This window comes from Dromaius novaehollandiae, chromosome Z (genome assembly GCF_036370855.1).
Source record: "Dromaius novaehollandiae isolate bDroNov1 chromosome Z, bDroNov1.hap1, whole genome shotgun sequence".
In the NCBI taxonomy this organism is placed as follows: Eukaryota; Metazoa; Chordata; class Aves; order Casuariiformes; family Dromaiidae; genus Dromaius; species Dromaius novaehollandiae.
The window spans coordinates 28,022,201-28,035,117 of NC_088132.1; the positions used below are offsets into that span (position 1 = coordinate 28,022,201).

At 37.9% G+C, this 12,917-nt stretch overlaps 1 protein-coding gene across 4 annotated transcripts in view; it reads left to right on the top strand.

The window, feature by feature from the left end:
* Positions 1-10,362, top strand: part of LOC135325129 (transducin-like enhancer protein 4) — a 102,641-nt gene extending 92,279 nt beyond the window's left edge. For all 4 annotated transcript variants that reach the window (XM_064502739.1, XM_064502740.1, XM_064502741.1 and 1 more), the window contains 7 exons: positions 3,110-3,359; positions 4,441-4,688; positions 5,616-5,763; positions 6,322-6,472; positions 6,785-6,861; positions 8,656-9,096; positions 9,549-10,362. In XM_064502739.1, the coding sequence (XP_064358809.1) occupies positions 3,110-3,359; positions 4,441-4,688; positions 5,616-5,763; positions 6,322-6,472; positions 6,785-6,861; positions 8,656-8,763 (982 nt within the window). In that variant the 3' untranslated portion in view covers positions 8,764-9,096; positions 9,549-10,362. The remainder of the gene's footprint in view (positions 1-3,109; positions 3,360-4,440; positions 4,689-5,615; positions 5,764-6,321; positions 6,473-6,784; positions 6,862-8,655; positions 9,097-9,548) is intronic.
* Positions 10,363-12,917: the final 2,555 nt, after the last annotated feature.

Genomic DNA, 12,917 nt, shown 5'->3' on the forward strand with positions numbered 1-12,917 from the left:
TTGCTTGTTGTGAGCCTAGGAAAAAGAATTACACAGATGCGAAGAACACTCTACTTGCATTCCTCTTGAATTAGAGGGCAAAAAAAAAAAAAAAAACAGTGATGCAAACCCTATTGATCCAGATTCTGCATAAGGGCCCTCAAGTTCCACTTCTTGTGTGACACTCGCAAGAAACTGACCCACTAGTATAGGAGGGGTTGAAAGGCAGGGGATGTAGTTTGTGCCATTCCTTCTCTCTGTGTCTTATGTATGAATGTGTTTGTGGGGGAGGGAGTGGGCAGAATATTCACACACCTGCATGCGTGTGAATAAATGCATATGTTTGCCTGCCTATGCGCTTGCAGACACACAAGATTAATAAGACGTCATGGGAAAAGTGATCAGTGCTAGTTCCTGTAAGTTTCCTTACACGAATGTATCATACAAATCATAACCTACATCCCACTCTTTCAGACTTCACACATTGATTATCACCTCAGTTTGCTCTTCTGCTAGTTACTCTGCCCTGGCATATGGCTGAGTAAGATGATTTTGGGACTTGCTGTACAGTAGTTTCTAAGATCAGGTGTTTGGATTAAAAATTCTGCGGGGCAGAGATCTTCATTCTTCACGTGCAGTGGGTCCATAGAAATTTCCAGACATAATGGTCAAATAGTCTTAATGTTCAGGCTCATCCTTGGTGGATATAGTGGCCCAGAAAGGGTGACCTACTCTGCTAGGCTGTGCTTGTTGTGCCTTTAGAATGGAAAATTCTATGGATGTGGAGACCACCCTACTTGCATCCCCTTTGAGTCAGAGAGGGGGAAAAAATAAAATGATGTGGTGCAGACCGAAACCAAACCAGTCAAAGATCTGTTGCATCTCGAAGACTTCTGAACTGCATTGACGTACTGATGACTGTTTTAAAGGACAGTAGCAACTAAATGTTTGTCAGCTGTAGGAATTGAAACTTTTGAAATCTATGGTCATTTTATCATGATCACGTTGATTTCTTACGTGCAGTATTTTTCACTGTCATTTGGGATTGTTGCTCTCTCATTTACTCTTCCTCTTCCCTTAAGGCAAAAGTTGTGTAAATTCTCCACACTGTTGAGTGTTTGCTGAAATGGAACGAGCAGTGTGTGGCACATCAGGGATCTAGCTGCCTAATAACTCTCTCTCTAGTTTTGAGATGCATCAAAAAGTTGAGGACAGTACATTACCTACATAGAAGAGGTAGCTAATACAAAAAGAAGGAAAAAAAGGGTTCATCAGGTGTTTATAGTGTCAGATATTTGTAAGATATTTAGAATACTTCAAATCAGCAACAAGTAGAAGCAACAGTTAAATCACAGGTGCTGGTAGGGAATGATGAATAGGGCGAGACTAGTGTAGTCACAGATCACTCCAGAACTAAGCTTTCTTTTTGTAATTGTTCAAATATATTCCCTGTGTACTTTATAAGCATGGTAAAAATCATCCCTGTGGCTAATGAAAATATCATATATTAAGTGCTCAGCATGGCTCTGCAGAAAGTGACTGAAACTTTTTGCTGGAATTAGAAAGGATGATAAAAAAAGTTGCACTTGTTTTGTTATAGATTTCAGGTCACCACCTGCTTCTTCTTTTAGTACCTTTACTTCAGGAAAAGGAATTAAGGAGATAATGAAGAAGATCTTTCAGATTTCTGTAGTGATAATTGAACTCAAAATTTTATGCAGTATAGACAGTTTGCTGCTTCCTGAATGTGTTTAATGATTAAAAAAAAAAAAAAATGGAGGTTGACAATATGATCTGTCACTCAGACCTGCCAGAACAAGAAACAGAGGGCAGGATTAGGAGAGAGTGAAAAGCTGTGGGAGATAGGGCAGAAAGGTGAAAATGCAGTTGTATTTTATCCTGTTGAAAATTACTGCTCTAATATTAATGCAGTGTGAATCCTAAATAACAAATGAATTCTGAAGTCTGCCTTCTCCCATGGCTTTCAAGCAACAATTAAGGAAACAATCTTTCTAAGTATTCTGATAAAATGATATTTTTGTGAACTATTCTTATCCTCACCATTGTGACAATGGATTTTTCATTAGTACTGCTGTGATTTTTTTAGATCTAAGGAAATTAAAGCCTTCCATTAAGCATGCATTTGTATGTGTAGGTGAACCCTCTTATAAAGTTTGTGCTCTGTAATAGATGTGATGTGTCAGGGAGCATCTAAGAACAAGACGATCTCACAGCCTAAGTGTTCTCCCTGGAAAATATTTTGAGATGAAGCTGTTGATAGGTTATTCACAGGTGGCATAACTGGCAGTCACACAACACATTCTTTCTCAGTGAGAGTCCTGATTCTGGCAAGAGAAATTGGGATTTGCGTTTGTTGTGTCAGTTCTACAAAAAAAAAAAAAAAAAAAAAATCCCAGAAGGAGGAAAAATTACCAGTGTGTTTTTGCTAGTCTGTCGTATCAGATGTCAGCAAGCATGCCTTGAGGACTTAACTCCTTGACAGCAGCGATTTCGGTGCACCCTTACATACAGTGCAAGGCAGTTTCCCTTGAGCCATGTGGGACCCCTGGTACTTTGGGCAGCTTGGCAGCGCTCCAGCTCCCCCATGCTCGCTGAAGTTCACGCCTTAGAGTCAATAAGGGAACAACCAGATGTCCCCAGGCACTCGTCACCCCCTAATGTTCTGCAACAGCCAGCTTACTATTTCTGTCTTCCCAGGGGGCCCTGATCTGGTCTTCTTTCCCTTCTCTGTATGTGGTGTTCTCTCCATGCACTGGAGTTTGAAAATAGTGTCACGTATCTTTGCTCATGCCAGAAATCATAGCTGCGTGTGCTGTAAAAGCTCCTTTGGTTAGTAGATAGTCCTGGACTTGCCACATCCAAAGGAAGAGTACCCAAGTGTATGTTCTGATGTCCATACTTTAGATATCTAAGTAATTTTGTTCTTCAAATTAGTGTAAAAATTGCAAAAGGCAGCAGGTGCATAATGTGAGTTCCCACAGTGGAAAATAATAGGCTGTTGATCTGTATACACAAGTACCGCACACACATCTTGTTCTCTTTTCTTAAAGAGGCTTGAAGAACAACTTAAATCACTGTCCTTCTCTCCCCTTTCATTTTTTTTCTTCAGAGCATATTCATTTCACGTAAGCGCAGATGGTCAGATGCAGCCTGTACCTTTCCCTCCCGATGCCCTCATCGGTCCAGGAATCCCTCGCCATGCCCGTCAGATCAACACTCTGAACCATGGGGAAGTCGTGTGTGCGGTTACTATCAGCAACCCCACGAGACACGTGTACACGGGTGGGAAGGGCTGTGTCAAAGTGTGGGATATCAGCCACCCTGGCAACAAGAGCCCTGTCTCTCAGCTGGACTGCTTGGTAAGTGAACAGCTACATATGACGGTGGAAGAAGGTAGCAGGTTGTGTTAAGATGGAAATTGTGCTGTTAAGGTACAAAAAAAGCGGTGGCTATCTGAGTGCTGTCATTGGTATCAAAGCTTGATCCTCCATTTGTAATTTTGTTGTTTCTTCTAGAACTGAGTTTGAACTATGTTGCTCGTAGTACTTGTGCTTCTCTTCCCGCAATGAATCAAAACATCCTTAATATCCTAAAATTGTATTGGTGAGGGGAAAGATCAAAGACAGCACAGTGGATATTGTTTATAAACTTTGACATTTGTTGGCAATCTTAAAGCTTGATATCCTATCATGCTAAAAATTGCTGTCTTGCAGCTGTGTTCTCAGAGAATATTTGAAGCTTGTGTCACATATTTTCTGTCTTTGTATGTGTGAATGCATTGCCCTGTCTTAACGTGACAATTAAAAATATCCCTGGGTGTTATTCACAAATTATTTGAATGTGCTAACAAGATGAACCATTGTTAGCAGCTTTTTTAATGTCATTTACCAGTTCTTGGTAAGATGTTGCTTCTTGTTACAGAGGCTGTTAAATGAGAACTGTGCAGCACGTGTAGACATATAATGAATTGCTACACAAATTGCTACACAAATGAAGAAAATTGCCCAAATATTTTTCTCTGACATCTCCTAGATGGTGGCAGCAAGTCTCATTGCAACAGAGGGGGAGGTATGCAGGGAATTTGGTACTCTCCCATGCTGAGAGGTTAATGTGCTGAAATAAACAGAGTATGAAAATGTAACTTTCTACACAAGCTGTCGAATGCAGCTATCTTGAATTGTTTGGGGTTGGGTTCAGATCTTTGCATTTTGATGCTAATTAAGATTAAATATCTCTCACTACTGAATTTTGTAGATCAAGTTTAAGCACTTCCCTAATGTCATGTAATTTTCTGGCATTAATACACTTTATCATTGTCGTAAGTATAAATGGCTCATTAAAACCAGGAGGGAATACAATACTTTTATGGATTTCTGCTCTCATGTTAATGCTGTTTTCCTTTTCTCATGAGTAATCTCTTGATGGCTTCTGTCTCCACAGAACAGAGATAACTACATCCGTTCCTGCAGATTGCTCCCAGACGGCCGCACCCTGATTGTTGGTGGGGAAGCCAGCACGTTATCCATTTGGGACCTGGCAGCTCCAACTCCCCGGATTAAGGCAGAGCTGACATCTTCTGCTCCGGCTTGCTATGCCCTAGCTATCAGCCCTGATTCCAAGGTCTGCTTCTCTTGCTGTAGCGATGGGAACATTGCAGTGTGGGATCTGCATAACCAGACTTTAGTAAGGTAGGTCAACAGAACTGGGTCATCAGATTGTGAAGAATTAATTAGACATAGCGTTACATGCTCTTCTGGTTAAATACGCTCTTGTCTTAGTGGTGTCAACATAACTACTTTCAGTATTTCCTTGCTAGGCAATAACCATGGTAATATCTTGATAAGATTGTATGTGATTGTTTATAGGTTTTGAGACTCTCATAATTCCAGGCCCATCAAGCAGCCCCAGAACTATAATTGCCCAAGATCAGCTGGTGTTGACATTGCTGGGGGTTCTTTGAACAGATGGATTCCTTTGTTTCCATGCAGTACAATGTGCTCACATGCCATTCTCTTTAATCAGTGCTCTAGCAAGCATCTCTTGGGTAAACGTGTGTAGTTCACTTTATTGTACACTTCAACATCTTGAGAATGAGTTGCTGCTCTACACCAATATACAGATGCTAGGAGGCAGTAGTACAGAGCTTCTGCATACACTGCTGCACTGTGTAATATATTATTTCAATATTACATGTAAAGGTGGGCTTTTACCAGGTGATGCTCCCATTTTAGACTGCTCTGTTGTAAACCTTGCCATCTTAAAACAAGTGAATTTTGACTACTGTGCTGCATTCCTTCATGGGCAACATGGTATTTCCTGTCAAATGGTGGATATCACACAGTCAGCAGCAAAGATCCCCAGGATATCTGACCCTTAGTGTGTGCTTCTAAAAAACAAAATTAGTGCTCAGCTGTCTGACCTGATTGCTTCATAAATTCATCACAAAATTCACGTGGTTGTCTCAGGAATTTAATCTGAATTGCTCTTAGAGTCTGTGTTACAGTTGTCTTTAATGGATGTGTGTACAAGGCTGAAACAAAAATGAGGTATTTGAGTATGTGCTCAGAACTGACTGTTTCCAATGTAAGAATGTATCTTCTTTTTGGTACTTTCAGGCAATTTCAGGGCCACACAGATGGAGCCAGCTGTATTGACATTTCTAATGATGGCACTAAGCTCTGGACAGGAGGCTTGGACAATACAGTCAGATCCTGGGACCTCAGAGAAGGGAGACAGCTACAACAACATGACTTTACATCACAGGTTCAATCTCAGAAGCTTTGGCATGTTAAGAAAAATCTGTTGTGGTTTTCTAAAACACACACTTTTAAAAAGCAGACTCAAAGAGAACTCCAAAAGAATTTTTCACTTAGTCTCACACTCTTTTTTTTTAATGTGGCAGCTAAACATCTTTCTGGATTATGACTCTGTTTGACAGATTAGTACTTCTCCCATGAGAGCAGTGGAGAATCATTTTTGTAAAAGAATTGCCAGATTAAAGTGTTCCTGTGCACAATCTGTTACTATTTCTGTAGATCCTTGTTCAAAAATATTTTACAAAAATATTTTTAAATGCTGTCAGATAAGCTAGGACATTAACTTTTATAGCTTGATTCAGTGCTTTATTCTTACAGTTTTAATTGAGCTTTGTTTACATGAACTAATTTATCTTGATTACTATAGTAATTGGATTAGCATGTTTTTAAAACTGTAGCAGACCAAAATGTGTTTTTGCATAGTGTTAACAGTGTAGCAGGAGTCGGGTTTGAATATCTCAAGCTCATTCCTTACTGATTGAAGCATGTGCTGTGCTAATTCCAGATCTTCTCGCTGGGCTATTGTCCAACTGGTGAATGGTTGGCAGTAGGAATGGAGAACAGTAACGTCGAGGTGCTGCATGTTACTAAACCAGACAAGTATCAACTGCATCTTCATGAGAGCTGTGTGTTGTCACTCAAATTTGCTCACTGTGGTAAGCAAAGCTTTCTTTGCCAGTATTTTCTCTCGTGAGAAATTTATTCAATATCACCTTTTAATAAAAACAGAGAAATTTAAAAAACTAGATGTTAAGTATCAAAATTAAAAAAAAAAAAAATGACTGCATTTTAGCACAAACTGCTTATGTTGTGATCGAACGTCTTAGTTTAACTGGATGAAGACATGACTGTTTTTGGATATGGTTTTCATTAATGTGTGGATGAATTGCTTTAATGACTAATCTCTTTCTTGGGGTGCATTCTCTGAAGACAAAACACAACTGTAACATTTAAACAATCTGTTGCAGGCAAATGGTTTGTAAGCACTGGAAAAGATAACCTTCTTAATGCCTGGAGAACACCTTATGGAGCCAGTATATTCCAGGTAATAATCTCCTAAAAGCTATTTTCCACATTGCAGTGCAGTAGAGCTACACTTCTCAGGGTCTGCCATTAGCTTAAGGAGTTCTTAAATGGAAATTCTTGGATAATTACTATGTACCTTTAAGACTTTATCTGTAATTAAAGAGCGTACACTTTTGTCCGTACTAGCATTTTAATAATTTAGCTCTTACCATAAAGTAACCCTTTACTCTGAAATTATTTTTAATACCCTTCTTTCTGAGCCTGTATCTTTCTCACCTTCTCGTATGTATTGCTGTAATACAGCATCCAAGTCATGATTAGCTTAGTATTCATTGAAGGTCCAAAATGTAGTTAAAATAATGAAAGTCATATTCAAATGTTGAGGAGACAAATTAAGGCTAATGAGTGCTTTCTCACAGCTTGTGTGTTTGAAGTATGTGGATAAATAATATTAAGGTGTTATACCTTGTATTAACACTGGAAAGTCAGTAGATTAAACTGGTGGACTCTTGAGCTGAAGATTTGATCGTTATAGAGGAGTCCTATCAAACGTAACCGGAAGTCATAACCTTTCTCTAATCTTTAATCCCTCTATGCCCACTTTATTAGAACTTCACTGCCTTTATAAAAAGTGGGATTTTTGGGATATCCCTCTCTTCTTCCTCCTACCGTTACCTCTATGTTGGGAATTTTTTGAACTATGTTAATCCTGATGTTGTGGGTTAAAAGGTCAGGTCTCCACTACACTGAAAACTGTAATGTCTCTGCCTTTTGGGACAGTGCAGTTTGCTTTGGCATGAGAAATCTGAAGTCTGAGCTTTCTTAGTGGAAAGTATTCTGCAACAGCATCCCACGGAATGCCTGAATAATCCTTCCAAAAACATCTTCCTTAAAACTATGTAATTCCCCAGTGCAGCTTTCTTAATGAGGGGCAGAGAAAGAAACTGTTGTGCTGTGCAGTAGAGGTTTCTTTGCAGGAGCTGAGCATGATTGGGAGGTATTTAGTTCTTCCAGTGCAGGACAGAAAAGAAAGTGTGGGAATATATGTTATATAGAGAAAACATGCACTAAAACTGCAAGTAAAATGTGACAGCGTGCATGCATACGCGTCATCTCAGGAAAGATCCATCTCCATGTTGATAGAAAAGCTGGGGGAGATTAAGCTACCGTAACCTGTCTTCCATTCACCTGCTGCATGCTGTTGCTTATTGTACAGTGGTATCTTTTCATATTTGCATCCTCCCTGGGAATGTAAATTCCTTTGTGCAAGGTTTTTTTTCCTTTGGTGTTAGAGAAATACTGATAGGAGATGTAGTTGTTTCTTTGAAATCTCTTTTTTTGTGCTTACAAGTAGGTAGGGCTTTGTAGTGCTTCTCCATAAGGAATTCTAGTTTAAAACAGAAAAGAGAAGGAGGAAGAAGAAGAAGATGGCTTTTGATTCATTTTTATGCAAAGACTAGCTTATAAAATTTTAATAAATACTCATTTCTTGTAAAGTGTATAGAAGGGACTGCTTGTTTTTGTTTGATTGGTAGGTTATCTCTAGTTCCACAGTATTAAATAAAACATTCACTTCCTTTTCTGCTGCCCTTTTTTGTTGCCATAGAGCTTTAGGTGACAAATTTGGAGGAACAGCTTCATAACAAAAGCTGCCACCCTTTTAGTTTTTACTTTTGCTTTGAATTTACAGTGGTGATATTTAAATGAGTTTTCCCTTGCATTCCCTCTCTGTAAAATCTTCTGATTAATCTTCAAGTCCTTTTATGGATCGAAAAGAGTTAATTTATATATTTTTTTTCTTTTTTTCTTGTAGTCCAAAGAATCCTCATCTGTGCTTAGCTGTGATATCTCTGTGGATGACAAATACATTGTCACTGGCTCTGGGGACAAGAAGGCTACAGTCTACGAAGTTATTTATTAGAGGCAAATCTGAATGCAGACAAGACTCCTCGTAGCACTTTGCTGTATATTCCTTTTTTTTTTCTTTCCCAAACTGAGAACTTAAATGCTCATCACAGTTATGGAATTTATTTTTCCCCTTTTAACTTGCTGTTGAATTGTGAATGCTGATTAAGAACTTGTGATACCAAATCATCAGATATCTACTTGGAAGAAGATGGAATAAGCATACTTAACAGTGAACTTGACTCTTTAATTATGTATTATAGCTGTAATGTATTTATTTTGTTTAAAGAAGGCTTTCTAACAATGAACTGACTAAATAAAGCTGTCTGGCCCGGCTTTGGTTTGAAAGGTGCGTTGTATATTTTGTGGTTTTGCTGGTGGATGACAGGGATTGGGGAGAAGGATGTTGTGGAGATAGTAAAAGCTACACTGAATAGACTCATAGCTTCTAATTAAAAAAATGGGATTTGCTTAGTCTTATTCTTTGGTGAGGCCTCAAGGTATTATTACAGTATAATTATTTGGTGGGGAGGTGCTTTAGTTTAACTATTTTAGACAGGCTTGGAAATTTAGGAGATTGCAACATACAGCCAATGATTTACATGCCTGTGATGAATTGCAAGTTCAGTTCACATCTAAATTAAATAGCTTTTATGAGAATGTGCCAATTTATTTATTTCCAATGTCAGTAAAGCATCTTCTGATCATATTTGCTCTCAGTGTTTTTCTATTGATGAACGTAAAGCATTTTGGTGTCAATGTAGCTTTTTTAATATAACACCTCTCTCTGTTATATTGTAGAGAGAAGTACAATAAGTTGCCTCAAAGAATCACCTTTATTACTTCTGGACACTTTTGCCACGTTTCTTTGAAAAGGGAGATATGCGTCTTTGGGCAATTTTTCAATTACAAGAGATTACAAAAAATATTTGATATATTCATTGGAAACTGCACTGAAATAAGAACGGATTTCTACCAATATACAAACTACAAAAGCAAGGACCTCTGAGGTAGGATTAACAAGAGCACTCATTCTGAAGTACAGTAAAGGAGTAGATTCTCACTTGGGAAAGGACTTGCTTTGTTTGCCACCAGTTCAATCCAAGTATATGATTGGATGTCCCCCAAAATGGACGCAGGTGGAGCCATTGTGCCAGAGACATTGTGTTATCTTTTTATGTTGTTGTTGTTGCTGTTAAACTATGATCTGTGACATTTTTTTTTTTGAATGCTTTAAAAAAATCTTTAAGTCTGTGGATCTGCTGATGTACAGTGCCTTTGCTGCTATGGATCAAAATCAAAAGACCCTGTAGATAAATCTTACTGTATAAGTAGAAAATTACTTAATTTCATACTAGAAATGGATTGATGCTGCAAGTTAAAATGGACTGTTCATTGAAGTTCCAAATGTGGTAGCAAAAAATGGTGTCTTAAGTGCTTAGTGTTTGATGTCATTAACAGTTTCGTAATACTCTACAGTGTAGAAAGATTTTGATACTAAACTGTGTCATTGTACATAGTTCTAATGCATTGTATTGACCACCAGTACTTCTATAACGGTAGATTATTGTTTGTGCATTCAGACTTTTAAGCATTAAACATAAGTAACTTCTAAGATATATTTTTCTAAGTTTTTTCCTCACCCTCCCCATTCTTTTTGCACATGCTAATCTCTGTGTGCAGAATACAGTTCATTATGAGGTGAACTGGCATTCAGTCATAGAGCATGCCACTATGGATGTTTTGAGATTTTATCATTGAGAGGTAATGTGTGTTTTTACAAAAATTTTCCCGGCCAAATCAATGAATTTAGAATTTCTCAAGATATTTGACTGCAGTGTTTCTCAGCTCTCAGAGGCATCAGCCATGAGACTTCAGTCATACCGTCTAAGAGCTGCCAGCTCCCATTTGTGCATTTCTCATCTGATACAGTGTTTGTGTTATCTCATACCTCAGTGAGAGTGAAATTCGGAATAATTATTGCTCCACGGCCTGCCAAAGTACACAGAGCCCTGTGGGATATAGGGAGAGATGTTGCACTGGAATATAACACATGGGTTTCCTCATCAACTTGATATAAAACCTTTTAATGTCAGTAAAAAGATTTCTCTTGACTACAGTAGGGTTCAGATTAAGAACTTAACCCAGTTTCCATTTTGTTAAGGCACAGGTTAAAATGATTTAGGGGAAGCGAATTTAGTTCCCTATTCAAGGGGAAGAAAGTTGTGCTCTATGTAACGGGAGAAATGGAAATCAAAAAAACTAAATGGAATTGTAATTAAATCCTTTTCATGTAACCAATATCTGAAAAGTGACATTGTCCATGTTGGAAGCTCTTAGCCGTATTAGCCTGTCCTGTGAAGTGCCAACCCTTGGTCACCACTTGGTACATGAACTCCAGACTGAGAAATTTTGTATTTCTAAAGTACCAAAAGCAGACTTTGCCTGAGTAGGTCATTTATTTACCTGTACTGTGAATGCTTGGGTAATACTTGTTACGCAGACGAGCGTAGAGGAAAGTATTGAAGTTTTTTTCCCTCAGAGCTATCAAATTTCTTAGAATTATGGTGAAGAGGAATTTTCCAGATGTCTGCCAAAATAACAAATTTTCACTTATACAGAAACTCTCTGCTATTTAGAACAATAATATTTCATAAAGGTAAACATGGTACAGATGTTTTCTGTTATTTGTTACTCTTGGATGAACAGATATAATTTACCTGTTATAAATAGATTATTTTGGAGAGACCTATTTTCAAAGCCGTTCACAAATTTTAAAAGCTAGAGTATATTCCATTTGCTAACAAAAGAGCAACCACCTACTTAATGTTTGCAGAGGATATTGTATTTTTGTGAGGTAGTTCAGGCATAAGAGATTACTTCAAACCCCTAAAATAAAGCCTTCCTTTAAAAAGAATAACACATTGCATACTCCTGAATTTGTACTAAAGCTAGTTTTGACAGCAAAGTAATACACTTTTAAAGCAGTCTGCCATATATCTGCTTATTACTGTTTGTATTGATGGTTTGTAAACAGTCTAGGAAATTAAATGCCTTAATCCAGGATTACTGTGGTTGAATGTATAATCATCCTAATTTTCTCCCTTCAGGGTTCAGTGCAAATGAGAAGTAGTATAGAGTTACTTTCTTTTTTTCATCTAAGCACCCATCAGGTCACCTTCCCTTTTTCATTCTTTAATTTCTCTAGCCACTGCAGGGCACTTTTTTGTGTCTTGTGCAAAAATGTTTTTTTACAAATATTTTCTGCACCACAAACCTGTGACTGGCATTCTTCATCTTTAAGATGTAACCATTGCACTGTCTGTATGCCTTTTCAGCACCTGATGATTGTTTAATGCAATGATACATTGAGAAACCAATATCTTTCTAATCTTTCCAGCCTTTCTGACTGTCCAGTATAGACATGTTTAGGGGAAGCACTTTCCATCAAAATTGTATTTTCTAAAAATACACAATTTTAAATGATATTTCTCTTGCTTGCTTTCAGCCCAAGGTGATTTTTCTCTCCTGTTTCTTTTTAAACTACTCAGTTAAGTATGAAAAGGATGATTTTAGCAGCTGTGATTTTTCCATATGAGGGGTTTTTTTGGTCTGTATAGGAGTAGTTCAAATCATATTGTGTATTTGTTTTTACTGTGGTATCCAGAGCATATAAAATTCTTTCTCCTCCCTGAAATGTTGAAAATCTAGCTTGCTGTCTCTTGCATATGGGACCCAGTCAACCCATTTGGTTTTTCTGACAGTTTGGTCCTTTGAGCCCCTTCTGATTTTCTTCTAGCAGGTTTATTTGTGATCATCCTAACTGAAATCCTGATACGGCTAGCTTCTGCTCAAGGATTTATGCTCTGAAAGAAAGAAAAGGAAAAAAAATGTTAAATAAAATATAGTCAAGCTTTTGTGTGTACAGGAGTCAGGAAATTCAAAGCAGTAGCTTGGACTGCAACTGTTTCTCATTTGCATTGAATATGCTACATCTCTATTGCACCAAATTAATACTGAATACAGCAATAGAAAATACGCATAAGAGCATCAAGTATGGCTACTGTGAGAACTGACGCTTTGAATTTTTCAAAGAAAGTGCATGTTGAAAAGCTTGGCCATAGAACTGCACTTACGTGGGATATGTGGGAGGAGTGGTTACATCCAGTA